Below are 24,929 nucleotides of genomic sequence, written 5' to 3'. Positions count from 1 at the left end.
GAATAAATGAGATAATACCCATGTAGCCCATGCCAGTGTGCCTAGCAGATAGTCGCCAAATATTAGCTATCACTTCTGAATGTGGCAAAAGTTATAAGGTTGGATAGGGTTGGCTAGTCACGTGGCATATTTGTTACTTAAAATGTTTCTGGATAATATAGAGCCACAGAAAGTTAAAACGGAAAGTGACTTTAGAGAGAATTTGGTCAACTAGCCCACTTTACTCATGTAAAACCTGAGGCCCAAAGAGCTCAAGAGACTTGATCAGGGACACAAAGGCAGCCTGAAGCAGTGCCAGGACTGGAACACACATTGTCTTGTTTCCATTTGGGGCTTTTTAACTAGCCAAGGGCCCTTGAATGCTTCAAGGCCCACAGTGGTAATAAAAGGACATGTAGTTATTTTCAATATTAAAAATAAAATCTCAATATTTATCCTTTATAAGCATGTATGAAAACATTAAATTTTTTGCTTTTGACTGAAAAAGAGGTAAGTTGGCACACTAGGAATGGTTATCTTGTATTAATCTTAAAATTGTTACTATGCTACAAAGCTACAGTCACCTATGGCAGTGACACAAAAACAGACATTCAGATCAATGGAATCAAATAGAGAGCCCAGAAATAAACTCACACCTGTATGGTCAAATAATCTACAGCAAAGGAGGCAAGTATATAAAGTGGAGAAAAGTCTCTTTAGTACGTCTACAGATAACAAGTGCTGGAGAGGGTGTGGAGAAAAGGTAAACCCTCCTACACTGTTGGTGGGAATGTAAATTGGTACAACCACTATGGAAAACAGTCTGGAGGCTCCTCAGAAAACTATATCTAGAATTACCATATGCTCCAACGATCCCACTCTTGGGCATATATCCAGACAAAACTATAATTCAAAAAGATACATGGACCCCTTTATTCACTGCAGCACTATTTGCAATAGCCAAGACATGGAAACAACCTAAATGTCCATAGACAGATGAATGGATTAAGCAGATTTGGTACAATGGAATACTACTCAGCCATAAAAAAGAATGAAATAATGCCATTTTCAGCAACATGGATGCAACTAGAGATTCTCATACTAAGTGAAATAAGAAAGAGACAAATACTGTATATATAGAAGAATGATATTAGAATATTCTCTAACACTAACACCGGGCCAGAGATCAAATCCAAGTTTACACAAAAATAAACTCAGGTGGATTAAAGACCTAAATGTAAGCCTGGAAACCATAAAACTCCTAGAAAAAGTATAACTGGCACACTCTGACATAAATCATAGCAATTTTTTTTGGCTCTGTCTCCTAAAACAAAGGAAATAAAAGCAGAAAATAAACAAATGAGACTGAATCCAGCTTAAAAGTGTTTGCACAGCAAAGGAAACCATAGAGAATACAAAAAGACAACCTACAGAATGGGAGAAAATATTTGCAAATGATACAACCAATAAGGGGTTAATATGTAAATTATATAAACTCAGCATAAAAAAAAAAAAGTTGATAAAATGCCTCAGTAGGTATTTTTCCAGAGAAGACCACCAGATGACCATTGGTACATGACAAGATGCTCAACATCATTAATCATCAGAAAAATGAAAATCAAAGCTGCTATGAAATATCACCTCACACCTGCCAGAATGGCAATCATCACAAACAGCTATTAATGGGAATGTGCAGAAAAGGGAAACTTTGTATCCTGTTGGTGGGGGTGTAATTTGGTGCAGTCACTGTGGAAACAGCATGGTTTTTCCTCAGAAAACTAAAAATAGAACCATCATATGATCCAGTTATTCCACTTCTGGATCTTTGTCTGAAGAAAACAAAAATACTAATGTGAAAAAATATACATACCCCAGTGTTCATAGCAGCATTATCTACAATAGCCCCCAGGTGGAAGCAACCTAAGTGTCCCTCAACAGATGAATGAATAAAGGAGAAGTGGTATATCTATTCAATGGAATACTATTCAGCCATAAAAAAGAGTGAAAATTTTCCATTTGCAATAACATGGATGGACTTGGGGGTATTATGCTTAATGAAATAAGTCAGAAAGAGAATGACAAATTCTGTACAATATAGCTTACATGTGGGATGTAAAAAAATATAATAAACTAGTGAATATAACAAGAAACAGATTCACAGATAAAGAAACTCTTGGTTACTGGTGAGAAGGATGGGGGGAGGGACAAGACAGGGTAAGGGACTGAGGTACAAACTATTACATGTTAATTAAATAAGCTACGAAGATGTAGTGTACAGCACAGGGAATATAAAAATACTCTGTAATAACTACACAAAGAGCATAACCTTTAAAAATTATGGCTTACCACGTTGGACACCTTAAACCTGAAATTTAGTATTGTAAATCAACTCTACTTGATTTAAAAAACAGGGAAAAAAGATCCTACAAAATGACCGGCTGAATATTTCACTTTTCAGCTTATCACAAAGAACCAGTATCTAATTTTTCAATGATTCCACCATGGGATAACTCTTGGGAAATATGACAACCTGCTGTCTTAGGCAGGTAGCCCACTTTGCCTAAGAAGACACACAAAGCCACATTTGCTAAGCCAGAATGACGTTTATTAAGGAAGAGTCAAAAAGATTCTTTCTCAAAGAGCAATGAAATACCCTAAAAGACAGAAAGAAGGTCTCCAACTCTCCTCGAGAGAAGGAAGGATTAAGAAGTCGGGCACATGCAGGAAAACACCGCCCTGGCAGATGCGATTGGTTTAGACGGACGTCGGTAGTAGTGAGGGTGGAAGCCCGGATGAGGCGTAAGACGTTGAGCAGCTCATCACAGGACCGTGCAAAGCCGTGGCTACTTAACAGCGGGGCTCACAGCGACTTTCACAGCCAGGCTGAACGATGGTCGTCAGGTCGATTCCACTCAGCCCGGGGGTGGGGTAGGAAGAGTTGAGCAGCCAGCAAGTTGGCACGTAGGTGTCAGGCTCACAGCAGGGTAGGGGGCAGTTGTCACAGCAGATGGGCTGGAGGAGGCTGACCTCATGGGGGCAGGTGCTGGGCAGGCAGACTCCACACCGGCAGAATTTGTCAGAGGAGCAGATGGTGGTGGCGGGGCCGGTGGGGACCCTGCAGCACTGGGAAACACAGCAGGCCATGGTGTCGCGAGTTGGGTTTTGGTTGGGTTGAGGAGAGAAGTCTCTTGGTGTCTCGATGCTTCTGTCCTCTGCTCTGGCTCTTATATACCCGCCTCTCGGGGCGTCAGACCTATGACCCAGGTTATTTTCCCCCGTGTTTCAGTTTATAGCTGTCCCCATAAAAGACATCTAATTACTTAAGTGTTTATTACTTAAGACACACTCCTCACCCCGTAAAAGGCATTTAGGTTGCTTTGTTGTCAAATTAGGACTCTGTACATTGGCTGTGTGTCACGGCATAGACATTTCATTTCAGTCTTCAAAGGCACCAAGTCATTATCTTCTAATCAGTACGCAGCAGTGATGACGGCCTGACATGCTACGTATCTGCAAAGCAACCTCACGTTTTTTTGTTTACTTTTCAGATAAGGATATACCCAGGTTTTACGATTGCTCTTCTGCCAGCCACCAAAGATTCTATGGGAGGATGTAGGTAGGCCTTCTGGCTGAAAAAGGGATACAGCTTTGTTTTGTTGTGTTTTGTTTTTCCTTTTTCAAAGTTTTATTGGCGTATGGTTGATTTACAAGGTCGTGAGAAGTTCTGCTGAAAAAGTGATACAGGTTCGCTTTATTTGGTTTTTCCTTTTTTAAAGTTTTGTTGACGTATGAGCGATTTACACGATTGCGGTCATTTCTGCTGTGCAACAAACCGATTCAGTTATACGTGTATACACATCCATTCTCTTTCAGATGCTTCTCCCACATAGATTATCATAGACTGTTGGGTCGAGTTCCCTCTGCTGTACGGCAGGGCCCCATTGGCCTGGTGTATAGTTATTGCATTATACTTCAGTGTGCATTTGCCAGTCCCCAAACCCCCAGTCCATCCCTCCCCCATACCTGTCCCCTTTGGTTACCATAAGTTTTTCAAAGTCTGTGAGTCTGTTTCTGTTTTAAGATTTATTTTTCATGCTCCAAGAGGTTAAGTTCAGATGAAAGGATGGAATCAGCAGGGAAAGAGACCCTGGTTCTGTGCTAAGAAGCACTTTGTTATAGAGCTGTAACAAACCCGTGACTCTGTTCCCTTCATTTGTGCTTTGAATGATAACTTGTAGGGGCAGGTAGATGGAAGTTCAGATCCACATGGGCGGCAGCGATGGATGCCCTTTAAAACTCCATTCAATCATGTTAGGAATTAAGATTATTTATGACTCCAAAGCTTAGTTGCATTGGGCCATTTGGAGGTGAAACAGTGCAGTAGTTCTTAAAATTAGTTTCATGAACACCTGTTCCAAAGAACATGAAAGGGTTCCCTGGAAAATAAATTTGGGAAGTACCAAATTCTTCGTTGGTGGAACTTTCAGAGCCTTTGATATGCTAAAGTGCTCTGTGACTTTTCTTTTATCTTTTTTTTAATGGCCACACCTGCACAGCATATGGAAGGTCCTAGGCTAGGGGTCAAATTGGAGCTGCAGCTGAGGCCTACACCACAGCCAAGGCAACACCAGATCCAAGCCACATCTGCGAACTTCACTTCAGCCTGCAGCAACACCGGATTCTTAACCCATTGAGCGAGGCCAGGGATCGATCCCGCATCCTCATGGAGACAACATTGGGTCCTCAACCCGCTGAGCTACAATGAGAACTCTGTGACTTCAATAAAGGGATATACCATGCATTTTTCTCCAAACTTACTTGACCATGGAATCATTTTTGTTGGCTAGTTTTCATAAATGAGCTTCATAGATCAGTGTTCAATGGAGTATATTTGGGGAGCTACCCCAGTTACACTTAAACCACTAATGCCTTCATAATATTATTTAAAAAATAATGCCATTTGCAGCAACATGGCTGGAACCAGAGACTCATACTAAGTTAAGTAAGTCAGAAAGAGAAAGATAAATACCATATTATATCACTTATATCTGGACTCTAATATACAGCACAAATAAACTTTCCGCAGAAAAGGAACTCATGGACTTGGAGAACAGACTTGTGGTTGCCAAGGGGGAGGGGGAGGGAGTGAAGTGGAATCTGGGGTTAATAGATGCAAATTATTGCTGTATACCACTGGGAACTATATCTGGTCACTTATAATGGAGCACGATGGAGGATAATGTGAGAAAAAGAATGTATATATGCATGCATGACTGGGTCACTTTGCTGCACAGTAGAAAATTGACAGAATACTATAAACCAACTATAATGGAAAAAATAAAAATCATTTTTTAAAAATTAAAAAAAAAACCCAAACCCTGGGAGTTCCCATCGTGGCACAGCGGAAACAAATCCGACTAGGAACCATGAGGTTACGGGTTTGATCCCTGACCTCGCTCAGTGGGTTGAGGATCCGGTGTTGCCGTGAGCTGTGGTGTAGGTCGAAGATGTGGCTCCGATCAGTGCGTTGAGGATCCGGTGTTGCTGTGGCTGTGGTGTAGGCCGGCAGCTGTAGCTCTGATTAGACCCCTGGCCTGGGAACCTCCATATGCCGCAGGTGCGGCCCTACAAAAAAATAAAATAAAACTGCTTTCATTTTATCCATTTTCTCATTTTATAATTTTGGAGCCCTCTGCTGGAAATAAACTCATTGTCCACATCACTTCAATAGATACCTTTCAGTTCAGTCAAACACTCATTGCTCGAGCATCTGGGATAAGTTGGCATTATGCACAAAAGAAGCAAGTGGTTTCCTGCCGTTGACGAGGTCACAGAGAAGAAGCGATGCAGAGATGTAAACAAGGCCCATGAGACACGACTAAGGTTGTACCTTCAGGTTTTCTGGGTGAGACGTGGAAGTTTAGAGGCAGTAACACTGCGGCTACCTGGAGGATGTGGGGAGCACTTGGTGAAAAGAGAAGCTTTGCGTGGGTCTTAAAGGAGGAACGGGTAGAAGGGAATTGCAAAGGAATCTCAGCAAGTAAAGCAGAGACACAGAATTCCCGGGATAGCAAACGGTGTTGATTGGTTAAATCACACCTCCCGTGTTACGTACTTGGATGTCAGGATGATGAGATAAGAGGTTGCAAAGGTGAGCGCCCCGGAAGAATTTGCCCTGTGCCTAGTGTCCTGATCTTAGGATATTTAACTGCATCTGATGGGCAAGGGACATTAATGACCATCTGTAAACATGTAGATGGCACGATGGGGTTTGTCTTTGAAAGAGATGACTTGTTTTTGAGGGGAGGCTCCGCATCAGCAGCATCATTACTAAGGGTCAAGCCTTGTGCTGTGTGCCTTACGTGTATTATATGCTTCTCACCACAAGCTGATGAAGTGCGTCATGTGACCTTCTTTGTGGTTTTACAGATGAGGAACCTGAGGTGTAGGGAGGCGAAGTAACTACTAAGTGAGTAAGTGATGGAGCTGGAGTTGGAAGCCAAGCAGTCTGTCTCCAGAGGCTGTGCTCTGGCGCATAATCCCTCTCACTGAGGGCGTGTCGTTCTAACTAGAGTGACAATGACCTTGCCGATTAGTCGCATTTAAGATGGGTGGGGGGAGAAGAGAGGGAAATATATACAATGGAATATTACTCAGCCATAAAAAGAATGAAATGATGCCATTGGCAGCAGCGTGGTTGGACCTAGAGATTATCATACTAAGTGACGTTAGTGAAAGACAAACCTCATCAGTATCACTTATATGTGGAATCCAAAAAAGGATATAAATGATCTTATTGGCAGAACGGAAACAGACTCACAGTCTTTGAAAAATTTACGGCTGCCAAAGGGGGCAGGTGGGGGGATGGACTGGGGGTTTGGGATTGACATAGGCACATTGAGGTGTATAGCATGATTGGCCAGTGGGGACCTGCTGTACAGCACAGAGACATCTACCCAATAATATTCTAGGATAATCTGTGGGAAATGGATCTGAAAGAGAATGGATGTGTGGCTCTGCATCACCGAATCACTTTGTTGTGCAGCAGAGGGATCACAACCTCGTGAATCGACTCTGTGTCAATAAAACTTTAAAAAATGGAAAAAAAAAAAAGATTGGGGGTTGGGATGGGACCCGGTAATGGAAGGTCTGTGACCACACCTGGCACTGATTTTTAGAGCCTCTTTTCTTAACCCAAACACTACGCTCTAGAGAGGAGATCATTTGAAGGCAGGGACAGTGGTGGGTAAGCTACTTTCTGTCTTAGAGGGTAGTGTGGTCCGTGGTAATAGAGAAACGAGGGCATATCTGAGGCTTCTCCTCACATCATTCAGTTTTCTGAGGACCACTATCTGTGGCATGTCAGTGTCCACAATAAAACTAATATTCTTTTTTTTTTTTTTTTTTTTGGTCTTTTTTTTTTGCTATTTCTTTGGGCCGCTCCCGCGGCATATGGAGATTCCAGGCTAGGGGTCGAATCGGAACTGTAGCCATCGGCCTACGCCAGAGCCATAGCAACGCGGGATCCGAGCCGCGTCTGCAACCTACACCACAGGTCAGCGCAACGCCAGATTGTTAACCCACTGAGCAAGGGCAGGGACCGAACCCGCAACCTCATGGTTCCTAGTCGGATTCGTTAACCACTGCGCCACGGCGGGAACTCCAAAACTAATATTCTTGTTTTGAAGCTCACTAGAACATCCTAACCTTGTCCCCCATTAATAGGTAGCCTGTACTGAATGTATACCACGTGCCAAGCACAGCGCTGCGTGTTTTATGCGTAGTTTCTTCCGTATTTCTTACATTCTTAGAAGATTGGGACAATTACTATACCCATTTCCCAGATGATGAAACTGAGAGTAGGGTAATATTTAAAGTAATAATTTAAAGTCATAGTGCTAGTTGCCAAGGACAGAGGGGGAGGGAGTGGGATGGAGGGGGAGTTTGGGGTGAATAGATGCAAACTATTACATTTGGAGTGGATAGGCACTAAGATCTCACTGTGTAGCATCAGGAACTGTATCCAAGCTCCTGGGATAGACCCGTGATGGAAAATAATATTTTAAAAGAGAATGTATATTGGAGCTCCTGCAGTGGTGCAACAGGATTGGCACAGTCTTGGGGGATGTGGAATATGGGTTCCATCCCCGGACGGGCACGGTGGGTTAAGGATCTGGCGTTGCCACCGCTGTGGCTTAGATTGAGACCGTGGCTCGAATCTGATCCCTGGTCTGGGAACTCCATATGCTGCTGGGTGGCCAAAAGCAAACAAACAAAAGAATGTGTATACATATATGTGCATATGAATGAGTCACTTTGCTGTACAACAGAAATTGGTACAACATGGTAAATCACCTGTGCTTTAAGAGAGTGATCAGATGTGAGCTGTGTTCCATGGAAAATGAACTGTGGCAGGGCCAAAGAGGAAACAGGCAAGATAAAGAGGTAAGCGGTCCAGCAGAGAAGATGGACAGTGATGCCAGTGGCTGATGACCTGGGAAGAGGTGGTAGAGTTTGGGAGGCAACTTTGAAAGGAAAGATGGGACGTCGTGATGACCAAGGATCGTGTTCAGGTCTCCGATGTGTCTCGTGAGCGAGAGGGCACTAGAGCCAAAAAGCTGCTCTCTGGAGTGATGGGGAAGGGGCACCTGCAGAGAGTTGGCAGCCTGAAGCCTGCGAGAGGGAGCAGGGCTGAAGGTTTCCAAGGCTCCAACACTCAGATGAAAAATGGGCTTCGTACCAACTTCCTGGACTGGAATAAAAGATCACGTTTGCGTGTGTTAGTCAGAGGTTGTTGTGAGCCTGTGTGTGCTTTGCCAGCATCCACCTCCCTGGCTGGATTTCTGTGCTGCTGTCGGGGGAAACTCCTCCCAAGAGACGGCAGCTCCCGTGTCAGCAGAAATATCGGTGTTGGGAGGTTTCACACTTCGTGGCAACCCAGTTTTTCTTGAGGCTTGATGGAGCGCTTCATCCCGTCGCAAAAGCAGGATGTGGGAAGCTTTCCAATTTGTCATCCTAATAAAAAGGGCTGTAAGTAAAAATGTTTGGTCTTTATTTCCTGATGGGCAAGATCTTTTAAATTTCTGGGAACTCCTTTATGAGACGGGTTGGAAGAAAGAATGGCTGGCATGAGGACTGCCACGGACACCAGTCTTGACACTGCAGAATGTCCCTTTCGCTCTTTGATGAGCACGCGGGCAAAGGATTCTGAGTTTGGGTTAAATGGGGGACTTTGAGGGTCTTTTCCATTTTCATTATATATGTGTGTATATATATATATATTTTTTAATATAATTGAGACTGGTATAACTCTTGCCAGCTTTTTTACATGCACTGAAAATGACTCTCAAATTGGATTTCTTGCAGATGGACGGAGGACAACTGACATAGCTATCTGTGTGTTGGTGTATGTGACTTAAGGGGGTGGCTTTTCAGCCATGTCTCACGTGGACACGTATGTTTGCCAGTCCCAGGGCACACACAAGCTTCTGAGGGTTGGAAGTGTGGCCTGCTTTTCTTGGGCATCTTAGGTTTTTGGTTTACTTCTTGTGTATCACTGTAGGCTCTAGAATAGGCAGAGAGTAACAGATTGAAATGCAGTTACGTAAGGTCTAAGTATATTTGTTAAGATTAACCTGATTAGGAAAAAGAAGATTCAGTGAAATTTGAATGCCTATTGTATGCCAGGCACTGGAAAAATAAAATTGGGTATTCTGCTTCCTTCTCTCATTCTGCTTTCTGTCCCTCCCTGAAGCTAAAGTATCTTTAGAGTGATGAAAATGTACAGACTGTCCTCAAACGTAACATAACAAGTGATTTGTTTGGCTTAGTACATGAGAACATATAAAGCAAGTATTTTGTATTACTTCCAATCTGTTTCTGGTTCACACCAATTTCCATTTCAAATCTTTGTGCGGCATGCTCTCATTTTGGTCTCTTCTGGTCAGTTAAAAAAAAAAGTGTTGGGGTGAAGTTTCAAGGTCCTCACCTGGGAATTTCCTCGATTCTATCTTTAGGATGCTCTTATTTTATTTTCCCTGCTTCACCACCTCAGTGGAGAACCATGAATTCCTCCTACTCTGAGCTCCTTGGGATTTTAATTCCAAACTTCTGTCCGCTTTGACTTTTCTCAAACTTCATGCTTCCCGACCTCAGTTGCTCTGAAAATCCCAAGTTCCTTCACGTCTTCAGCCCACGATGTTATCAACCTACTCGGACCTTTTTTTTTCTAGGTCTACGGGTTTCATCATTTGAAATAATGAGTATTACCTTACAGTAACATAATTGTATTACTTTGGCCACTTCAGACCAAGAGTCCTTTGATCCTTTTGGGAAAAGAGTCGGTTTGCCTCTTCTACCAAAATAAAAATTGAGAAACTAGAAGTCTTGAAATTTTGTGTTTTAAATATTACCCTTTTAAAAGCCAGAAATTTTGATTTTTTTATTTTTTAGAGTTTTATTGAAGTATAGTTGAGTCATTTCTGCTGTACGATGAAGCAATGCCGTCATACATGTACACACATCCGTTCTCTTCCAGATTCTTTGCCCATAGAGATTATCATAGAATATTGGGTGGAGTTCCCTGTGCTCTACAGCAGATCCCTGGTGGTCAATTATTCCATATACTTCAATGTGCACATGCCAATCCCAAACCCCTAGTCCATCCCTCCCCCCAACCTGTCCTTTGGTAACCATAAGTTTGTTTTCAATGTCTATGAGTTTCTGCTCTGCTAATAAGTTCATATGCATCCTTTTTTTAGATTCCACATGTAAGTGATATCATATGGTGTTTGTCTTTCACTGCCTAACTTCATCTAGTATAATAATCTTTAGGTCCATCTATGTTGCTGCAAATGGCATTATTTCATTCATTTTCATGGCTGAATAATATTGCATTGTGTTTATGTACCACGTCTTTCTTACTCCAGAAAATTTGGTTTTAGAATCATGTAGCATAGCAATTGTGTTTCTCTGTCTCATATTTATAGAGCAGGAACAAAGAAGAAAAAATAATGTGCTAGAAATGGAAAGATCCAATATGGACTAATACTTGGTACTTTGGATTTGTCTCTCTGAACCTCACATAAGCAGTTTTTTATTTATTTTTTATTTATTTTTATTTTTTGTCTTTTTGTCTTTTTGTTGTTGTTGTTGTTGTTGTTGTTGTTGGCATAAGCAGTTTTACTAACGCTGGAATCCCCAGGCTTATCCAAATCTCATATGCTTCAGTTGATGTGATGATTGAACATCCTCTCCCCTGAAGTTTCTCAAAATCCCTCTGTGCCTTTGGGCTTTTAAAACTGATTTTGCCTATTGGCATTTAATAGAATAATCATGATGGAAAACAGGTTTTTTAGGTCAAAGTTTTGGTTTTGGGAATAAGTCAGTAATTAACAAAGGGCACAGCCCACTTTTATATGGAAGGCTTTCTTAAACTTTAATTTTTATTTTATATTGGAGCATGGTTGATTTACAATGTTGTGTTAGTTTCAGGTGTACAGCAAAATGATTCAGTTATATGTATATGTATATCCACTCTTTGTCAAATTCTATTTCCATATAGGCTATTACAGAATATTGAGTAGAGTTCACTGTGTTATACAGTAAGTCCTTGTTGATGATCTATTTTATATATAGTATCTTTATATGTTAATCAAAAACTCCTAATTTATTCCTCCCCCACCTTTTCCCTTTCATAACCGTAAGTTCGCTTTTGAAATCTATGAGTCTATTTCTGTTTTGTAAATAAGTTTGTTTGTATCATTTTCTAAGACTCCATGTATCAGTGATGTCACATATTTGTCTTTTCACTTACTTCATTTAATATGAGACTCTCTAGGTCCATCCATGTTGCTGCAAATGGCATTCTTTCTAGAAATGGTCCAACTTACTTACCTACAGAGCTAAATAGTGCTGAGTTAGCTTTCCAGTTCCTCAGCCAGATTCTATAAGGACCAAAATGTTGTAATTCTCTGGTTGCCACCTCCAAAGCTCAGAGACGAATTTTTTTCCCTATAATCATCTACATCCTCCATGATTAAACACAGGGAGTAAGTGAAAAGTCTGAACAAATGGTTCGCTCAATAATCTGAAATTTTAAAGGCATTATGAGTATAGCATGGCGACAAGAACCACACCCATCATTTGACTCCAAGGAGTTTTATATGAAGAAGTTAGGTACTTAAAAGGATTCAAAGGGGAGGTTGCGATAGTACACGTGTAGGAAATGCAGAAAGCCCTAGGAGTGATGTTTACTTTAAAGGGAAAAGGGAAGGAAATAAAACTTATTAATTCAGAGAGGAGGGTTATCCTGCAGAGCTGATACTCAGGCATTTCAGGAAAACTGGGTGGCTGGTGCTGGTGGTTCTGAGAAAGGCACAGGAAGCTGGTTTTTTAAGTGGTGAGAAAACAGCAAACTGAATTGAAGCTCTGCGATGGAAAACATCTCCAGCTACCAGAGCAAAGAAGTGTTCCTGGGGTGGTGATCCTGGGGACCACTGGCATACAGGAAGCCCCAATTAAGCAGAAGGAAGCAAAAAGGAAGGAACAGTCCCTCCTTCCTCCTCCCGCTTTGCAGTTTTTCTCTGTCGCCCCCTGCTGGCAAAGCCTATCGTGGAGCAGCTGGTGAAGCCATAACCGGGGCTGCAGAGCCTCATCACAGCATCTCAAAGCTGAACACGGAAAGGAGGGTGTGAAGCTGAGAGACAATAATTTAACAACTGGCACCGGGAAGCCCACAGCGTCTGAAGTAGCCTCCTTCAGCTCAATCTCCCCACACCCATTCCTTACTTCCAGTTCCTTATTTCATGGTCTCTTCATGAGTTTCAGTGTCAGAGTTGGGTTCATCTTTCAATTTTTATGTATGAGCTACGTGACTATAAGCTAGCTATTTAACTTCATTTGTTTATTTTATAAAAAACATTTTATTGAGATGTGATTGACATACAAAACATTATGCATTATATATATATATTTATTTAATTAATTAAAAAAATTGTACTTTGTTTTTGTCTTTTTAGGGCCACCTCCACAGCATATGGAGGTTCCCAGGCTAGGGGTTGAATCGGAGCTGTCGCTGCCGGCCTAGGCCACAGCCACAGCACGGCCAGATCTGAGGCTCCTCTGTGACCTACCCCACAGCTCACGGCAACGCGGGATCCTTAATCCACTGAGCGGGGCCATGCATTGAACCCGCATCCTCATGGTTACTAGCTGGGTTTGCCAGCGCTGAACCATACTGGGAACTCATATATATATATATATATATATATTTATATATTTATATATCTATATATATAAATGATGAGTTTGGAGATAAGTCTATACCCATCACCACAATCAAAGCCACAACTGTATCTGCTACTGAGGCCGAATATGAACTCAGGTAGTTAGTGTAGGAGCATGGGCTCCGATACATTCTTTTGATATGGATACTGATTAACATGTGTGGCTTAAGGGCTCCAGGGAGTAACACCTCCACAGGCCTCGTTTTATTATAGCAAACGCGCATTCCCCGCAGGCTTTGTTGACTGTAGGAAATGTAACTCTCTAGCCCATTCCTCAACTGATAAAAAAGAAATGAGAAGTGGTGACTTAATCTAAGGAAAGAAAAGGGCAAAAAAACCCATAACACTTTGGGGACATTTCCAACCCTAAAACCCCTATGGGACAAGGACTGATATAGGTAATTGAGCAAGGCCAATGGGAGAAAACCACATCTTTCTGGGCCCCAGGTTGGTACCCCCCCATCTTTAGGGAATAAAAACCCCTAAAGGACAATAGAGAAGAGGGGCCCTTCTCCCACCTCCCAGCCTGTCCCGGGAGCTCTTTGCTTGTCTTTAATAAAGACTTTGCTTGCTGGCTGCCTGTGTGTTCGTGGAGTTCATTCTTAGACCGCCATGAACAAGAACCCGGAATCCGGTACCATCTTTCCGGTAGCATTACCTCCAGAATTTCCTGTTGTCTTCTTTTTCTTGGTGATAAGAACACTTAATATCTATCCCTTCAGCAATATAGGTGAAGGTGATTCAAAGATATGCCAGTTATATAATAAATAAGTCTTGGGGATCCACAGCCTAAGGAGCATGGTCAATACTAGTGTCATAACTTCATATGGGGACACTTGGTCACTAGACTTATTGTGGTGATCATTTCAAAATTAATGCAAATGTCAAGTCATTATGTAGCACACATGAAACTATCATAATATTGTATATCACTATATTGCAGTAAAAATAATAAAATAAAAAATAATTTAAAATATAGATAATGAATGGACCCCCTCAAACATCTAATAAGCATTGTATGTAGCATTGTATAAGCATTAATTACTTCCTTCACCTCTCTTCACACAAATTTTTTGTCTTTTTAGGGCTGCACCTGCGGGATGTGGAGGTTCCCAGGCTAGGGGTCGAATCAGAGCTGCAGCCACTGCCTACACCACAGCCACAGCAACGCCAGATCCTTAACTCACTGAGTGAGGCCAGGGATCAAACATGCGTCTCCATGGATACTAGTCAGGTTTGTTAACCACTGAGCCATGACGGGAACTCCCATACAAAACTTTTTAAATATAAAATGAGGACTAAGGCTCCAACTCTCACATGGCTGTCATAAGCCTTAGTTAATGGGTGGGCCCATGTCCCCTCCAGGGCCGGTTGCAGGGCCAAGGGGTTTCCAGGACCGGTGTCAGCCCTATGGTGGTCGGGTAAGTCCCTGGGGCTAGGAGGCTGGAGGGAGGACTCTAAAAGGCCATTGCCAGTGCCTGTGTCCTAGAGGTAGGACCGGTTTCCCAAAACAGGTGCTTTCAGAGCCTATGTCCCCAGGGAGAGTCCCAGTTGCCTCCTGCCTCTCTGGGAGGCTCTCCAAGAGCAGCTAGTCCCTTTGAACCAGGCTCCTTTCAAGTTGCTGCCTCTGCACTGAGACTCGGCGTGTGCGAAGTTTTGTGTGCACCCTTTCGGAGCAGGGTCTCTGTTACCCACAGCCCTCTGGCTTACCCGTTGGTGAGCCGTTTAGCTTCCAAGCCAGACGTGTTGTGGGCTTGTCTTTCTCGTGTAGGACCCCCTGGCTGGGGAGTGCAATGTGGGTCTCAGACCCTTGGCTTCCTGGGGAAAAATTCTGAGTTGTGATTATCCTTCCATTGTGGGTCACTTTATCTGGGGAGTTTGGATCTTGACTATCCTGCATCTCTGCCCCTCCTAGCCATCTGATTGTCCCTTTGCATAACTTTAGTTGTGGGAAATCTTTTCTACTAGTCTTCAGGTCTTTCTAGATTGCTGCTCTGTAGATCATTGTAATTTTGGTGTGGCCCTTGGCGGGGTGTGTGTGTGTGTGTGTGTGTGTGTGTGAGCTCAGGGTCTAGTATCTTGGCCACACTTTGCAGCCACCAGTTTTATTGGTGAATCAGAGTGACATTTTGGATCTCTAGGAATGAGTGTAAACTGGGTGTCTAATTATCCTGTGGCAGGCGGAATTTTGACCCCATGACCTCTAAGCCTTTGTTTTACACTCATGAATATGTTATTTTATAGTTCAAAAGGAACTTCACAGACATAATTAAGGCAACTAAGCAGTCGACTTTAAAATATGAACGGTGTCCTGGAATACCCAAATGGGTTGAGAAGAGAGTAACTTAACCGGGTCAAAGGAGGAACGTATCTAAAGCCTATAGCTTCCAAAATAAGGATCTTTAAATCGACTGAACCTCCCCCACACTTTCCTTTGCTATTTTTTTTTTTTAATTTCATTCTCTATGAGTTTTGGAGTCAGACAGAACTGGGTTCAGATTTTAGGTTTTTGTTTTGTTTTGTTTTTACTTATAAGAATATGTGACTAAAAAAAAAAAAAAAAAGAATATGTGACTTAGGCAAGCTATGTAGCTCCATTTAGATTTACTTTCCTCATCTACAAGCCAGGATAACATGTCTATTTCATGGGACTGATGTTAAGTGTTAAATGAAATAAAGTTCACATGAAGTATATTTAGCAGATGGTACCACGTGCCGTATTACATAAGGTCACCTTGCTTCCCATCTTTCTCCTTCATGTGTATCTTCCCTATCATCCTTCTTCCTCATTTTCTTTTTTGCCTCTTGTCTCTGGTCTTTTTCATTGTGTCTTTTTTCTGTCTTTTCTCTATTTTGTTCTTTTCTTTTTCATTTTTATTACCTTAACCTTTCTCCCTCATACTTTCTCCCATCTTTTTTGTTATCCATCTACTCATGTTACAGCCAATGAACCTCAATAAAAAAATCTTGCACTCTTGCCTTAGTGCTTGTAATTGATGGTCTTTTGCCATAAATCAACTGTTTATATATCTCAAGCCTTCTTATGTGTCCTATAGAAGAAGATGCCATTTTGAGAATGTATTGCAGCCTATTGCTTAAGTAAAACAGTTAGGAATGTTCTTGGTCTCCAGTTTTGGAAAAGCCAATAAATATTGGCTTGATCAAAGGACCTATGTTCACAGGCAGGCAGTTAAGCTTAGAGGCTCAACTAAGTCAGGATCAGTGGCTTGCATTTCCTTGACTGGTCAAGGAATCTTGGCTGTGAGAATCTGGTGACAGTGGTGAGGAAAGGATCTAATCCAGGAGCCTGCAAGTGACAGAAGCCTGTGAGATCCTTAGAAAGCTCGGCCTGGAGAATAAAATATCAGGAAAAACTTAACTGAAGAGGTAAAAGACCTATGCTCTGAAAACTATAAAACACTGATGAAGGAAACTGAAGATGATACAAAGAAATGGGAAGATAACCCATGCGCTTGTGTTGGAAGAATGAATATTGTCAAAATGGCCATATTACTCAAAGAAATCTATAGATTTAATGCAACCCCTATCAAAATATCTATAACTTTTTTCACAGAACTAGAACAAATAATCATAAAATTTATGTAGACTCACAAAAGACCCTGAATTGCTAAGGCAATCTTGAGAAAAAGGAAGAAAGCTGGAGCTGCCATCCTATACTGCAAACCTACAATAATCAAAACATGGTACTGACATAAAAACAAACACATTGACTAATGGAACAGAATAGGGAGCCCAGAAACAAACCTGTGGACCTATGGTCAGTTAATTGACAACAAAGGAGGAGAATACACAAAGGCAAAAAGACAGTTTCCTCAGTAAGTGATGCTGCTAAAACTGTACAGCTACATGGAAAAAGAATTAATTCAGAACATTCTCTAACACAGTGTACAAAAATCAACTCCAAATGGATTAAAGGCCTCAATGGAAGACTGAAAGCCATAAAACTTCTAGAATAGAACATAGGCAGAACACTCTTTAACATAGATCATAGCAATATTTTTTTTTGATCTATCTCCTAAGGCAAAAGAAAGCAAGCAAGCAGGAATAACAAATAATTAATTAAGCCTTAAAGTTTTTGCACAGCAAAGCAAACTGTTGACAAAATGCCAAGACAACCTACTGAGTGGGAGAAAATATTTGCAAATGATGTAACCAAGAAGGTATTTAACTCACTCTTTTCTTTCCTTTTAGAATGACCTTCAGGGCCCACTTCAAAGATTACCTCCCTCATGAAGCCTTCCCCCATGCTTCTACCAGCATAGCCCCTGCTGGTCCCAAAGTGGTCTCTTCCTTTTTGAAATCCTGTTTCCGGCCCTTCTGTTTTCTTTGATGTCTACATAACCAAGATATTACCTTCTACATGGCCATCCAAACTCCTCCCCAATTTCTGAGAGTTCCTGAGGCATCACTTTCTTAGAGGTTCCCCCTCTCTCTGTCTCCCGGCTTTCTCCACATTCCTCTGAATCATGAAACCCAGACATGAAACTCAGATCCTTCACTGGTTTCCACAAGCAATTTGACCTAGCGGCAAGGAGTCTGTGAGTTTGGTAGCTTAATGGCGAAGGATAAAAGCGTCATGTTCATAACTTCCTGAACAGATCTCTCCTCTCTTTGTTTTTTCTTCTCAGTCCCTTTATGGCATAAAAATAGTCCCCTCTTTGTCTTATGTGTAATTCTTTCACATCCTTCTCTGAGGCTTGGAGGTTGCCAGCATGCTTGTCCCATGTGGCTGAACCTATGGAAAGTTCACTCTCAAACTATTAAGGTCACACAAGCATCTATCCCTAAGATGGGGGAGTTTTCTTCTATTAACTGCTAGGGGACTGTAATTTATCTTATCACATTGTATGTAGCTGTTTTCATACATAAGTCTTTTTTCTTTCTGGATAGTAAGGTCCTCAAGGATAAGAATTAATTATTATTATTATTTTTTATTACTTTTGCTTTTTAGGGCCACATTTGTGGCACATGGAAGGTCCCAGTCTAGGGGTTGATTTGAAGCTGCAGCTGCTTGCCTATGCCACGGCCACAGCAACGGAGGATCTGAGCCACATCTGCAACCTACACCACAGTTCACGGCAATGCCAGATCCCTAGCCTACTGAACGAAGCTAGGAATTGAACCCATGTCCTCATGGATACTAGTCAGATTCTTAACCACTGAGCCACAATGGGAACTCCCAAGAATGAATTCTTCATCGTTCTGATTTCCATCGTTTCTGCTTCAGAAGTTGTGGCCAATAATTTTTTACTGAAGAAATGAATGAGTGAATGGCTACACTCTATCTGGCTTCAGTTTCTTTTAAAAAGAAGCAAATGTATTGCTTTCAAGTAGGCATCCTTACCTGGAAATTAACCCATTTTTCTGTACAAGTGAAAACAAAGACCATAGTTTTTTTGCCCAGTATAGACCATTTATTAAGAAATGACAGAAGACACTGTGTCACAGATTATAATTGAAATAGCCAACAGGCAGGATCATTATGCCACCCCCCCACCCAAAAAAGGGACCTCGAATCAGGTGGTGAAATATCGAAAAGTCTAGGTTCCGTCTTAGAGGCTGAGTGTTGGGTGAAGAGCTTCCATTCTTGCTGGTGACATCTTCACACTTGGCTATACTCTGGTGGCTTGGATGCTGGAAAACTTTTCAGGTCAGCAGAAGCTAAAACTAGATCGTGAAGCATGGAAGAAGAGGCTGTGGACAGTTCATAAAGATAAGGTCCATAATATGTTGGTAATTTTCAACCTTGCATGAAAATCAGAAATAGTATATCCAAAGCAATTTACTGGTCAGCAGGTGAGTCTGCAGCATTTCTGTGTCCACAGTGGAGAGTCAAGATATTCATTGCAGAGTGGAATCAAAGAGAACTCAAAAACCAAAACGGAAGTCTAAGAATTTGTTAGTGTTCCTTAGGTGGTTAAGGGGATAAATTGTTCAGAGATACTGCATCCTGGGCAACTGAAAATGAGCAACCTGGTTTTTAGCAGGTGGGTTCACAGCAGGTGGGCTCACAGCAGGTGGGCTCAGAGCACTGGCAGCAGCAGGCTGGCAGGCAGCAGGACTGCCCACAATAGGAGGGGCGGCAGCAGGACGCCTGGGCGTGGTGCAGCTGGCAGCAGGTGGGGGGCGTGCAGCTCACCACGCAGCAAGGTGGCAGGACGGTGCCCTCCACGCGGCAGTCAGGGCGGCACCACCTGGTGCGGTAGCTCCGAGCTCCACTGCTACCCTCCTGGCCACCGCCAATGCCACCGCCAATGCCACTGCCGATCTCACAGCCACTGGTCTGGCAGCAGCTGGTCTGGACGCAGGGTGGCTGGCAGCAGCTGGTCTGGACGCAGGGTGGCTGGCAGCAGCTGGTCTGGACGCAGGGTGACTGGCAGCAGCTGGTCTGGACACAGGGTGGCTGGCAGCAGCTGGTCTGGCCACAGGTTGATGGGCAGCAGCTAGTCTGGGAGCAGCTTGGCTGGCAGCAGCTGGAGCCACAGGTCCCACTGGTGGAGCAGATGGGAAATCCACAGAAGCTCGTGGAACAGCACATGGTGTCAGGAGCTGGGCTGAGAGTTGAGTTGCTTGGAGGAATTTTGGTGCTGACTTCTGTGGTCGGGCCTTTTATATATCTGGGCCAACTGCTATTTATAAAATTCTTAGCCTGTCTTCCTTGTTTTTGTTTAAATTTATTCCATAGTTGTCCTCTGATTGGCTTACACTGAAATGGTTATGATACATTATGAGCAGCACTTTAGAAATTACTTCATTTTATAGTTTCATTTGGGCTCCACGTGTGGTTCTTTTGCCCTTTGGAGTAAGTGTGTGGTTTCCCAGGTTCAAAGAGTCCTCCCATTTTAGTCCACGTCAATACCCTTGTTTTGTAGAGTTATTTATTCCCCGTGATACTCTGTCCAATCTCTAGGCTGAGAGTAATTGTGCTCCTATTTTTAACTATTATTCTTTTTTTCTGGATATATAGACTGAATTCTCTCCAATTTAGGATATTAGGACATCCACGGAATTGAAAGAAAACCTTTGGTCATGTATAATTAAAAGCTTCCAACTCGTTAATTCTTTTTTTAAAAAATTTTTAAATTTATTTTTTAATTAATTAATTTATTTTTTGCTTTTTAGGGCCCCATCCGTGGCATATGGAGGTTCCCAGGCTAGGGGTCGAATCGGAGCTGTTGCCGCCGGCCTATGCCACAGCCACAGCCACGCAGGATCCGAGCCGAGTCTGTGACCTACACCACAGCTCATGGCAACACCAGGTCCTTAATCCACTGAGCGAGGCCAGGGATGGAACCCGCAGCTTCATGGTTCCTAGTTGGGTTTGTTAACCACGGAGCCACGACAGGAACTCCCTGCAACTCCTTTATTCTAACAGCAAATCAAATTACCGTCACAGTTCTTTTGATTTCAACCAAATTGAAATGTGTCAATATTATTTCGTGTACTAGGCCAGAAATATTTTCTGGTGAACAAAATGATGTATACGTAAAAGTAACTAGCACAGGGAGTTACTGTTGTGGCTCAGCAGGTTAAGAGCCTGACATAGTGTCCATGAGGATGCAGGTTCCACCCCTGGTCTTGCTCGGTGGGTTAAGGATCCAGTGTTGCCATAAGCTGTGGTGTAGGTCGCAGATGTGGCTTTGATCTCATATTGTTGTGGCTGTGGCTGTGGCTGTGGCATGGGCCTCAGCTGTAGCTCCAATGTGACCTCTAGCCTGGGAACGTCTATAGGCTGCAAATGCGGCCCTAAAAATAAAATAAAGTAAAATAAAATAAAATTAAATTAAATTAAAAAGTAACTTGCACAGAGCTTAGCTTCTGATAGAACCTTAGTAAATATTTATTGATTCTGATTTTGAATGAGTGGAGTAAAAGGCATGATTCATGGCTGCCTGTACCACTAATAAATGATGAAATAGAACTTTCAACCTGTAGCTCCTCTCATGAAGGAGTCCTTATTGTTGTCAAAAGAGGATAGGAAATGCTGAAAAAATTTTACATTTAAGAGTCCAACTAAGGCTCAGGAAAAACAAATCTACAAGCTATGACAGTTAGAAGAATGCAGTGCCATCTGCTTTATTCTTCTCTGAAATGCACAGAGAAGAAATGTGTGATCTATCCTTGCTATAGACTGAATGAGAGGGGTAAGGGCTGGGTGCTTGTAAATATCTCAGAAAACATTTTTCTGAAGGTGTCCTAGGTTTTACCCTATTGTATTGTGTATATTGTTCTCAAATACTTAATGAAGAATTTGAAACATTCAATGGTAAACTGTATTTTGTGGTCTAGACCTGCGTTAACTTATTAAGAGAACATTTTTCAAAGTGGGTTGTAAATTACATAGCTGTTTCAGATTTCTAAGGCACATGTCTGACGACGGCGATGGTGGAATTCACTGGGTATCGTCACAGCTATTTGTCCTACTCTCATTTAGACCATAGGTACACTTTCTAAATACCGATACATGTTAGGAGTTGAAGCTTAGCCAGCAATCTGGGCATCAGTGGGGAGAAAATAATCGGCGAGAGTATAGGAATGAAACCTAAATGCTCTTGGAAAATAGGTAGTATCCAATAGCTAGCATCTGGTAAATATTTTAAAATCTAGTTAGTAGATATTACAATTTTTGTAGATATGTGGTGTGGGTGAAGGAGAACATCTGTTATGTTAAGTGGAAGGAGATTAAAAATTGTGGAAGTCTATCTAGGTGGAAATCCCATAGCTTTGATCAACCTGAACATTTTAGGTAGAAGTGGCTGTATTTATTTATTTATTCATTCATTCATTTTTTGCCTTTTTTAAGGCCACACCCACGGCATGAGGAGGGTCCCAGGCTAGGGGTCGAATTAGAGCTACAGCTGCCAGCCTACGCCACAACGCCAGATCCAAGCCATGTCTGCAACCTACATCACAGCTCACGACCATGCCAGATCCTTAACCCACTGGGGCCAGGGGTTGAATCCACCACCTCATGGTTACTAGTCGGATTCGTTTCCGAGGTCCTACAAGGAGAACTCCAGAAGCGGCTTTATTGATTTAGCCCTGAGCATAATAGATGAGGTCAGGTTAGTATTTGAATAACTATAAAGTTGATTTAATACATGGAACATTTTATTAACTGATGGACTCAAGCATGTAATTTGTATTTCATCTTTCTGGTTTAAACTTCATGTTTACGCCTTCGTATTATTATCATAATGCAAATTCACTCTTCCTGAAGTCCAGCTAAAGGTGGACAAGCTTGAAGGTAGAAAGAAGAAAATAATGCTGTTTGCTTTGCATATTTAAGTATTTTATTTGAAATTAACAAAGGCTATTCGAGGTGAAAGCAGGTCTGAAAATATGTGGGGATCAAGAGTTGGAGGGAAGGGGGAACCAGAGATGCCACTGAAGTGAACTACTCCACCCTGGTACCCTGCTCCAGCAAGGCAGGATATCCAGACACCATGATGCATATTTTCAGTGTGCTAATTCAGAACCTCCAAGAGGGTCCTAAGACTTCATTTCTGTGTACCTTAGAAACATCATGACACTTAGCATCCAAATAAAACGGAGCATTTCTTCCGAGATCAACACAATTCTGCTCTGCTTCCCCTTTCCTTCTTAAGTAATCAGCCATCTGGCTTTTAACAGGTGGGCTCAGAGCACTGGCAGCAGCAGGCTGGCAGGCAGCAGGACTGCCCACAGTAGGAGGGGCGGCAGCAGGACGCCTGGGCGTGGTGCAGCTGGCAGCAGGTGGGGGGCGTGCAGCTCACCACGCAGCAAGGTGGCAGGACGGTGCCCTCCACGCGGCAGTCAGGGCGGCACCACCTGGTGCGGTAGCTCCGAGCTCCACTGCTACCCTCCTGGCCACCGCCAATGCCACCGCCAATGCCACTGCCAGTCTCACAGCCACTGGTCTGGCAGCAGCTGGTCTGGACACAGGTTGGCTGGCAGCAGCTGGTCTGGACGCAGGGTGGCTGGCAGCAGCTGGTCTGGACGCAGGGTGGCTGGCAGCAGCTGGTCTGGACGCAGGGTGGCTGGCAGCAGCTGGTCTGGACACAGCTTGGCTGGCAGCAGCTGGAGCCACAGGTCCCACCGGTGGAGCAGATGGGAAATCCACAGAAGCTGGTTGAACAGCAGGCCATGGTATCAGGAGTTGGGCTGAGAGTTGAGTTTTTAGGAGAAGTTTCTGAGTTTCCACTGTAGCTTCTACATCTGGCCTTTTATATATTCTGGAGAACTGTGTATTTCCCCAACAGTGAGCATTTTTTCCTGGATACCATTGCAAAGTCAGTCTCCCATTGGCTAATCCCTGAGTTGTTTAGAAAGTTATAAATAGCATTCATAATAGCCTGCTTTGGTCATTGTTCAATTAACTCTCCTTTTGTTTCTTCTTTGACCTTTGGATCAAGCGAAGGTTCATTATGGAAGCCAACCACAGCCGCACTTTTTATGCAGGTCACATGACAGGCTAGACTTGGGCCAACCATTGCCCTTACTTGCTTCGTCATGAATGCCCTTCTATAATCTTTAGGCAGAGTTTACCTAAACTGAGCATTCTCTTCCTAGTGGTCACTCCATGGTTTCATAAACAATTTGTCCAGACTTGGTATGACTACCATTCGTGTCATTAAAACATGAGCTAGCACCTGATTGATCGTCAAAAGAAATATGCCTTTCTGTGTTGTCTGTGCAATTTACAGATTCCTCAGAGCACTGAGTATTTTTGCCCTCAGTCATCAATGTCCATATTCCCAATGAAACCCTTAATGACTTTTGCTTGTAGATTGTTTTCTGATCCTATTAGATTAAAAATATGTTAGTAATGATGCACATTTTAATAACACATTTAAATAAGTTAAATTTAACTTCTTTAACATTAAAATATGTATTTTAATAAGTCAAACAGTTAATAGGCATACAAAGAAAAGCTAATGTTCTTCCTCCCTTTTCCAAAACATACACATTCCTTCCAAAACTAGTACTTTAGGGATAATCAATAGGAACAGTTTGGGTGTCCCTTCTTTGAATAGTTCTCCCTGCCATTGCAAACATAAATCAGTGCATGTATATGTATATGATCTAGCTTAGTCAGTTGGGGTCTCCTCTACCTATTTGTTTTTTTTTTTAAACCGTTAATTGTGATAAAATACCCTTAATGTAATTTACCATCTTAACCATTTTAAGTGTACAATTCACTAGTGTTAAGCATATTCACATTGACGTGCAGTCTTCAGAGTTTTTTCCTCTCAAAACTATTATTCTACATCCATTATGCAACTTTCCCATTCTCCCCTCCCCAAGCTCTTGGCAATCATCCTTCTATTTTTTGTCTTGATGAATTTGACCGGTCTAAGTACCTCATATAAGTCCAATCATATGGTATTTATCATTTTGTGACTGGCTTATTTCACTTAGCTTAATACCCTCAAGATAGATCCATATCGTAGAATATGACAGCGTTTCCTTCCTTTTTTAGGGCTAAATAATATTCCATTGTATGTATATTCCACAATTTGTTTATCCATTCATCCATCAATGACACTTGGGTTGCTTCCACCTTTTAGCTACTTTTCTTTTTCTTTTTAGGGCCGCATCGGCAGCATATGGAAGTTCCCAGGCCAGGGGTCAAGTCGGAGCTGCAGCTGCAGGTCTATGCCA

General features: G+C 42.4%; 3 protein-coding genes across 3 annotated transcripts; all 3 read right to left on the bottom strand.

Annotated features, from left to right (window-relative positions):
• Positions 1–2,562: 2,562 nt before the first annotated feature.
• Positions 2,563–3,174, bottom strand: KRTAP3-1 (keratin associated protein 3-1). The gene has a single exon (XM_021067011.2). It carries the CDS (start codon positions 3,121–3,123, stop codon positions 2,827–2,829), a length of 297 nt encoding a protein of 98 aa, XP_020922670.1. The 5' UTR covers positions 3,124–3,174; the 3' UTR covers positions 2,563–2,826.
• A 15,503-nt stretch (positions 3,175–18,677) lies between these two features.
• On the bottom strand, positions 18,678–19,859 carry LOC102164863 (keratin, high-sulfur matrix protein, B2D). Its single transcript, XM_005668844.4, has one exon. It carries the CDS (start codon positions 19,822–19,824, stop codon positions 19,267–19,269), a length of 558 nt encoding a protein of 185 aa, XP_005668901.2. The 5' UTR covers positions 19,825–19,859; the 3' UTR covers positions 18,678–19,266.
• Positions 19,860–22,735: 2,876 nt separating this feature from the next.
• Positions 22,736–23,413, bottom strand: LOC146398131 (keratin-associated protein 1-1-like). Its single transcript, XM_084984505.1, has one exon. The coding sequence runs from the start codon at positions 23,411–23,413 to the stop codon at positions 22,913–22,915; it is 501 nt and encodes a 166-aa protein (XP_084840631.1). The 3' UTR covers positions 22,736–22,912.
• Positions 23,414–24,929: the final 1,516 nt, after the last annotated feature.

The sequence above is a fragment of the Sus scrofa genome, chromosome 12 (genome assembly GCF_054392235.1).
Source record: "Sus scrofa isolate SSC_HxYL_T2T_F1_AM1 chromosome 12, Sscrofa_HxYL_maternal_Yorkshire_Landrace_v2.0, whole genome shotgun sequence".
NCBI lineage: Eukaryota > Metazoa > Chordata > Mammalia > Artiodactyla > Suidae > Sus > Sus scrofa.
The sequence above is the reverse complement of the archived record's forward strand: the minus strand, read 5'-3'. Positions and strand labels throughout refer to the sequence as shown.

Excerpts from the sequence above, each read along its gene's own strand:
- KRTAP3-1 (XM_021067011.2), bottom strand. The coding sequence starts at position 3,123 with ATGGCCTGCTGTGTTTCCCAGTGCTGCAGGGTCCCCACCGGCCCCGCC.
- LOC102164863 (XM_005668844.4), bottom strand. The coding sequence starts at position 19,824 with ATGTGCTGTTCCACGAGCTTCTGTGGATTTCCCATCTGCTCCACCAGT.
- LOC146398131 (XM_084984505.1), bottom strand. The coding sequence starts at position 23,413 with ATGGCCTGCTGTTCAACCAGCTTCTGTGGATTTCCCATCTGCTCCACC.